The following is a 6829-nucleotide window of genomic DNA, read 5'->3' as shown; positions in this document are numbered from 1 at the left end:
AGACTCAAGCTTCCCCACCTACCCTGCCTGAGAGGCCCAGAGCTCTGTGGGGGAAGAGGGGGTGGGGTGGCGGCATGGCCTAACATGTGAGCCTGTGAGCACTGAACTGCAGTGTCTGGAACAGAGTCACACGGTCACTGAGTCTGACTCACCAGGTCCCTCCAGGCCCCTCCTCCTCACCCCTTAGGAGGATAAATAGGGGGGAAAGGGACCAGGCCGCAAGAGACAGAGACTTGTTAGGGTAGGTCCCCACCCTCAGCGACTCTGACATCTGCATGCAGCTGGGGAGACGACAGGAGTTCAGGGTGGGACCAATCCCCCTAAAGAACCCCAGCAAGTTCACTGCCCTCTTTGCTCCTCCAGATGCAGAGCCCGCTGGCACTGATGCTGCCCCTCTTGCTGGGCCTGGCCCAAGCCGTCCCTGGTGAGTATGGACCCAGCATCGGCCTGTCCCTGCCCTCCTTCCCTGTACCCCGTCCGACATCCCAGCAGGGTGAGGGTCAGAGGTACTAACACTGTCCCAGCCAAAGGAGGGTGATATCAGGGCCAGAACTGAGGCTGATGCCTGAGGCCACCCTCTCCCCACCCCCAGCCCCAGCCTGGGAGCGAGCGGGCATCATGGGGGGGAAGGAGGCCCCCAAGAACAAGTGGCCCTGGCAGGTGAGCCTGCGGAAGCACTGTTACTACTGGACACACTTCTGTGGGGGCTCCCTGGTGCACCCCCAGTGGGTACTGACTGCTGGGCACTGCGTCGGACCGTGAGTACCGAGGGCTGGGTGCTGGGGTGCCAGGCTGGGCTCTGCCCACGGCAACCGGTTCCCAAATGGCCCCTCCCCACAGGGAGATTAAGGAGGCCTCAGAGCTCAGGGTGCAGCTGCGAGAGCAGTACCTGTACTACGAGGACCAGCTTCTGCCAGTCAGCAGGATCATCGTGCACCCCAACTTCTACACCCCAGAACGGGGCGCCAACATCGCCCTGCTGGAGCTCCAGGACCCGGTGAACATATCCAGCAACGTGCAGCTGGTCACCCTGCCACCAGCCTCGGAGACCTTCCCACCTGGGACACCGTGCTGGGTGACCGGGTGGGGCAACGTGGGGAATGGAGGTAGTTTCAGGGGTGGGGGTAGGAAGCTGGATGTGGGGACAGTCTCCTTGGGCAGATCCACTCGGAAAGTAGACAGTGGTCCCCTCTGTGTCCACCTGCTCAACGCTTTTTCTCCTCTTATCTCCAAGTCCCTCTGGCACCACCCTATCCCCTAAAGCAGGTGAAGGTGCCCATTGTGGAAAACAGCCTCTGTGACACCAACTACCACACTGGTCTCAACACTGGGGACAACATCCACATCGTGAAAGATGACATGATGTGTGCTGGGGAGAAAGGGCGAAACTCCTGCCAGGTGAGAGCCCTTGGGACCCACCTTCCTACAGCCTCACCTGCCCACTGCCCTTGACCAACACTTACATGCCCCACCCACCTCCCCTAGGGCGACTCCGGAGGTCCCCTGGTGTGCAAGATGAAGGACACCTGGATGCAGGCAGGTGTGGTCAGCTGGGGCAAGGGATGTGCTGAGCCCTGGATCTACACCCGTGTCACCCACTACCTGGATTGGATCCACAGCTATGTCCCCAAGGAGCCTTGAGCTCAGACCCCAGAGCCACCAGCCCATCTATCCCCACACCTCAGCTTGCTGCTCAGGGGTCTCCCCTGATATCCCTCCCCTCCAGAAGCCCCTCTGCTCCTGAGCCCTCCCACCTTCACCTGCCCAGGTAGCAGAGGTGTGGGAGCCGCCCATCCCCTCCCCACTGCTGTGTGTCATTAAAGTGCATGGAAAGCAGGTGATTTTGTCATTGTGTGTCTCATGGTGGGTGTCACTGGGTGTCCGGGACAGACCTGAGGGGTCCCCAAGGCACTGTGTGGCCCTGTGGCCACCCCTCCCAGCCCCCTACCAAGGCCAGCCATGAGCCCCTCTCCCACACACAGGTGTGACTTCTGTAGGTAGCACCTCGCACTCAGGGCCACAGAGCAACATCGCCCTTGGCAATGGTCACCAAGGACAGCTAGGGTCAGTAGTCAAGGCAGGCGACAGAGGTGGTCCATGTCCCCCAACCACAAGCCCTCAGTGTCCTCTGCCCCCATGTGTGTGGGGCTCCCTTTGGCACAGGCTTGACTGTGACAAGTGTCACCCAGAGGACATTCCCTCTGGTCCTGCTCTTCTCTCAGCACCCTTCTACAGTGACCCCTCCTGCGCACGTCCCTGCAGCCCAGAACCCCCACTGCTCCTGGTCCTGCTTCACTCCACTTGGTCACTTGGTCACTCTGTCCAGTGGGCTTCTGACCGACGCCCCTGTCCTTCTTGGTAGGGTTCTTACGATGGGGGCCCCAGTGCTCCGTGTGGGCTTGGCTATTGTGTGAGCACACCAGGAGGGGGGTGCTGGACTCCAGGTGGTTCTAGAAAATGGTTTCACTCCCATCCCCATCTGGTTTCACTCCCATCCCCGTGTGTGTGTGTGTGTGTGTGTGTGTGTGTGTGTGTGACAACCACTTCTTCCCTGCTCTCTCCATCGGCCCCAGGAGAGGACACTGCACTGTGCTTTCCTTTCCTGGTTAAACAGACTTGCCTTTGGCCCAGAGCAAGTGGAAGCCTAGGGGGTCAGCACTCCCCTGGCCACTGGAGGCCGGTGGCCTGACCCTGTCCTCAGGGGAAAGGCCTGGCTGCCTGGGCCATGGCAGCTCCCCTGTTGTCGGGGTCCCCGAGTGTTGAACCCGCTGACTTGGTGGAAACCAGCAGCAGGAACAGTTTGGGGATTGGTTTGGGGATTACAGACTGAGCAGGAAGCAGGAAGGCCCATGTCCTGTCCTGGGAGGTTTGTCCAATTGACAGGCCCCGTGGATACATTGTTGTTCATGGTGCACGGTCCTGTGGGTCTGACAGGTGCACAAGCCAGGGGTCCCTGTGACAGCCTGGACATAACCACCTGACCCCATCACACTGTCCTCGCACTGCCTGCGCCCTGGTCTCCCCCCTCCACTGAGCCCTGCTCCTCACCTGTCCCTGGCAGCAGGGCTGCCTTTTCCTGAACGTTCCCTAGTGGGAGTCACCAAAGGTTTCTGAATTCTAGAGAATCCTTTTTAAGACATGCCAAGCATTAGGGCTTTTTGCCAGCATATGGGGAGGTCAGAAGCTTAGAGACATCCTCCCTGAAGGCAGTCAGTCACCAGACTACGGTAGGCCCCGCTCCCTGCTGGTAAGGACAATGGGCTACTTCTCCTTAAAGGCTTACAGTCATGGATTTGGTTCCTGTAGGTGGAGTTCACACTGATAATGGTGCCTGGGAACAGGTCAAACTGGCTCAGTAACATCCAACTTAAGCTGCCATCCTGAATCTAGGAGCCACCCATCTTGCCACAAGTATATCCCCAATCCCTCCTCTTCCTATTGTGTGTACACCCCTAAATCACCCCCCTCCCGTTGCTGTATTACCTATAGCACAACCCTTTCCTGTGACATATGTCTTCACCTGTAATTAAGGGACTTCCATGCCCCCAGAGAATATAAAAGCCTTGGTTAGCATTAAATATTGCTCTCTCCACGTGGACCACCAAGCGAGGCTGAGGTGAGCACTGGTACCATGGAATGTGTCTGACTCCATTACTCCTATCTCTCTTCTATCTCTCATGCTCTCTATGACTTTACTATAATCTTTACTTGTTATCGCTGTACAAATTGCACCGACTGGACGCATGATGATTTGCTAGGGGCTGGATTCCCCTCCCACTTTTTATTTTCAAGAAGCCAGAACGGGCCTGTGGGGGTGGGGGCAGCAGGGTGGAGAGTGGGCTGCTACCAGGACTTTCTGCTTATCTGGCAAGATCCCTGATACAGATGCCCATTCAGGCAGTGACAGTTGACAGATAATGGAGTGTGGCCCCTAATCAGGGGACTGAGGCCGGGCATCTAGAGCATCAGGCTCAGCTGCTCAGGCTGGGTTGGGGCTGGTCCACGGTCCTGCTGAGAGGAAGGGACCCAGGTGGTCTGGCCGCTGCAGCAGACTGAGCCCTGCCTCCACCCAAGGTTTGGAGGGAGCTGTGGGGTGGATGTATGTTGGACGGATGGAACATGCCCGCCCCCAAGTCTGGAGGTGAAGCAAGTGGGAGAAGGGACCTGAAAACCCCTTCTACAGAGCAAGGCCATAGCCTGGGCTGTGGGGCCCCATCGGGGCTTGCCCTGCTTCCACCCTCTCTCAGGGTGCAGCTGTCAAGAGAGAGAAGGCCAGGGAGGTGCAATGCTCCCCCCTATCCTCAGAGTGTGGCACTAATGTGGCTGTGACCCCATCAGGCCAGATGGGCAGCCCGCTGTGGTCCAGCTGCTGGCCTGGAGGAGCCCACATTCACCTGTGAGACTGGATCCTGGTGGATTATCAGGATCAATGACACCCCACCCTGTGCTTGGAGCTCAGTTTTCCCTAGCTACAGGGGTCCTGGAACTAGAGGGTCTCCAAGAGCCCCTCTGGCCTGGCTTAGGGCGGTCTGGGCCTCTATCTGTTTGGACATCAGCCCTGGGCACACAGGCACCCTGGAGGCCCGCTGAGTGACTGAACCTGTCTGATCTGTGGTGGGGTCATGGGACCCAGGGAGGGATGTGGGACCCGGATAAGGGGGTGGACACAGAAGAGCTGGAGGATAAATGGGGAGGCTGGGCGCCTGGGTGGGGAGTTGCAGAGCCTTGCCAGAGTAGGTCCCTATCCTCAGACACCATAGATCATATGTGCTCGCCCTGACTCCTGGCTCCTTAGGCCTGATCCCTGCCCACCCTTCTCCGGCTCCCCGCCACAGACCGGTCAGCTCACTGGCCTCTTTGCTCCTCCAGATGCAGATGCTGCTGGCGCTGGTGCTGCCCCTCGTGCTGGGCCTGGCCGGAGCCGTCCCTGGTGAGTTTGGACCTGCCCCTCCCTGACATCGCAGCATGGGGGGTGGCGGTGGTCAGAGACACCAGGACTGCCCCAGCCAGGGGAAGGTTGTACCAGGGCCAGAGCCCTGGTGCCACCCTCTCCCCACCCACAGCCCCAGCCTGGGAGCGAGCGGGCATCGTGGGGGGCAAGGAAGCCCCCAGGACCTACTGGCTCTGGCAGGTGAGCCTGCGGACACACCAGCACTACTGGGCACACTTCTGTGGGGGCTCCCTCGTGCACCCCCAGTGGGTACTGACTGCTGGGCACTGCGTCGGACCGTGAGTACCGAAGGCTGGATGCTGGGGTGCTGGGCTGGGCTCTGCCCACGGCAACCGGTTCCCAAATGGCCCCTCCCCACAGGGAGATTAAGGAGGCCTCAGAGCTCAGGGTGCAGCTGCGAGAGCAGTACCTGTACTACGAGGACCAGCTTCTGCCAGTCAGCAGGATCATCGTGCACCCCAACTTCTACAGTGTGGATCAGGGCGCCGACATCGCCCTGCTGGAGCTCCAGGACCCCGTGAACATATCCAGCAATGTGCAGCTGGTCACCCTGCCACCAGCCTCAGAGACCTTCCCACCTGGGACACCGTGCTGGGTGACCGGGTGGGGCAACGTGGGGAGTGGAGGTATCTTCAGTGGTGGATGTGGGAGTTGCGTTGGGAGTTGGGTGTGGGGACAGTCTCCTTGGGCAGATCCACTCGGGAAGTAGACAGTGGTCCCCTCTGTGTCCACCTGCTCAATGCTTTTTCTCCTCTTGTCTCCCAGTCCCTCTGGCACCGCCCTATCCCCTAAAGCAGGTGAAGGTGCCCATTGTGGAAAACAGCCTCTGTGACACCAACTACCACACTGGTCTCATCACTGGGGACAACATCCGCATCGTTCAAGATGACATGCTGTGTGCTGGGAAGAAGGGGCGAGACTCCTGCCAGGTGAGAGCCCTTGGGACCCACCTTCCCACAGCCTCACCTGCCCACTGCCTCTTAGCCACCACTGACACTCCCTACCCACCTCCCCTAGGGCGACTCCGGAGGTCCCCTGGTGTGCAAGGTGAAGGACATCTGGATGCAGGCCGGCGTGGTCAGCTGGGGCAAGGGGTGTGCTGAGCCTGACCACCCTGGTATTTACACCCGTGTCACGTACTACCTGGACTGGATCCACAGCTATGTCCCCAAGGAGCCCTGAGCTTAAGCCCTAGAGCCACCAACCCATCTATCCCCACACCTCAGCTTGCTGCTCAGGGGCCTCCCCCGATGTCCCTCCCATCCAGAGGCCCCTGTGCTCCTGCCTCTTCCCACTCTCACCTGCCCAGGTAGCAGAGGTGTTGGCGTCCCTCATGCCCTCCCCACAGCTGTGTGTCATTAAAGAGCATGGAAAGCAGGTGTGGCTCTGGTCGCTGTGTTTCTGCTGGAGGTGATCCTAGGCCTCTCTAGTGTCCCTTGGTGTCCCCAGGCATTGCTGGGCTCCAGGCTCAGTCTAGAAAGTGCTGCCCTGGGTCACCCCGCACCCCTATTCCAACCCGAGCCCAAGAGAGGGACCAGATCTCGTCCTCCTCATCCCTGGACCCTGTTCCCTTCTGAGGGTGTGACTGTGTGGTGGCTGTGGGTTTTAGCTGCTGTGGAATCAGCCCAAGGTACAATCACCTGTGTGTCCAAAGTAGAGCTGGTCCCCTGGGCTTTCCAGGGGAGACTGCTCAGAAGCACATTGTCAGGACTGTCTTTCAAGACCCTCTGAGTGGGTGTCCACTGCCAACCTTCACGCTAGTAGACAAGTGCTTAGCCATTTGCGCAGCGCAGGGACTCTGTGTGAACCCATGTCTTGTGTGCATGGATGCGTGTATTGCATCCATGCATGCACATGGGTGTGTGTATCCATGCATTC

At 59.3% G+C, this 6829-nt stretch overlaps 2 protein-coding genes across 2 annotated transcripts; both read left to right on the top strand.

Moving 5' to 3' along the window:
- Positions 1-451: 451 nt before the first annotated feature.
- LOC105978904 (tryptase beta-2-like) lies at positions 452-1836 on the top strand. The gene is made up of 4 exons (XM_030888489.2): positions 452-758; positions 841-1106; positions 1235-1398; positions 1486-1836. The coding sequence occupies exons 1-4, from the start codon at positions 562-564 to the stop codon at positions 1639-1641; spliced, it is 783 nt and encodes a 260-aa protein (XP_030744349.2). The 5' UTR covers positions 452-561; the 3' UTR covers positions 1642-1836.
- A 2803-nt stretch (positions 1837-4639) lies between these two features.
- On the top strand, positions 4640-6290 carry LOC105978903 (tryptase beta-2-like). The gene is made up of 6 exons (XM_045286024.1): positions 4640-4707; positions 4836-4930; positions 5064-5229; positions 5312-5577; positions 5717-5880; positions 5969-6290. Exons 1-6 carry the CDS (start codon positions 4640-4642, stop codon positions 6131-6133), a joined length of 924 nt encoding a protein of 307 aa, XP_045141959.1. The 3' UTR covers positions 6134-6290.
- The last annotated feature ends 539 nt before the right edge of the window (positions 6291-6829 follow it).

This window comes from Echinops telfairi, unplaced genomic scaffold (assembly GCF_000313985.2).
Source record: "Echinops telfairi isolate 266 unplaced genomic scaffold, ASM31398v2 ScPeMD7_5;HRSCAF=22, whole genome shotgun sequence".
In the NCBI taxonomy this organism is placed as follows: Eukaryota; Metazoa; Chordata; class Mammalia; order Afrosoricida; family Tenrecidae; genus Echinops; species Echinops telfairi.
This window is presented reverse-complemented; position numbering and strand designations above follow the sequence as displayed.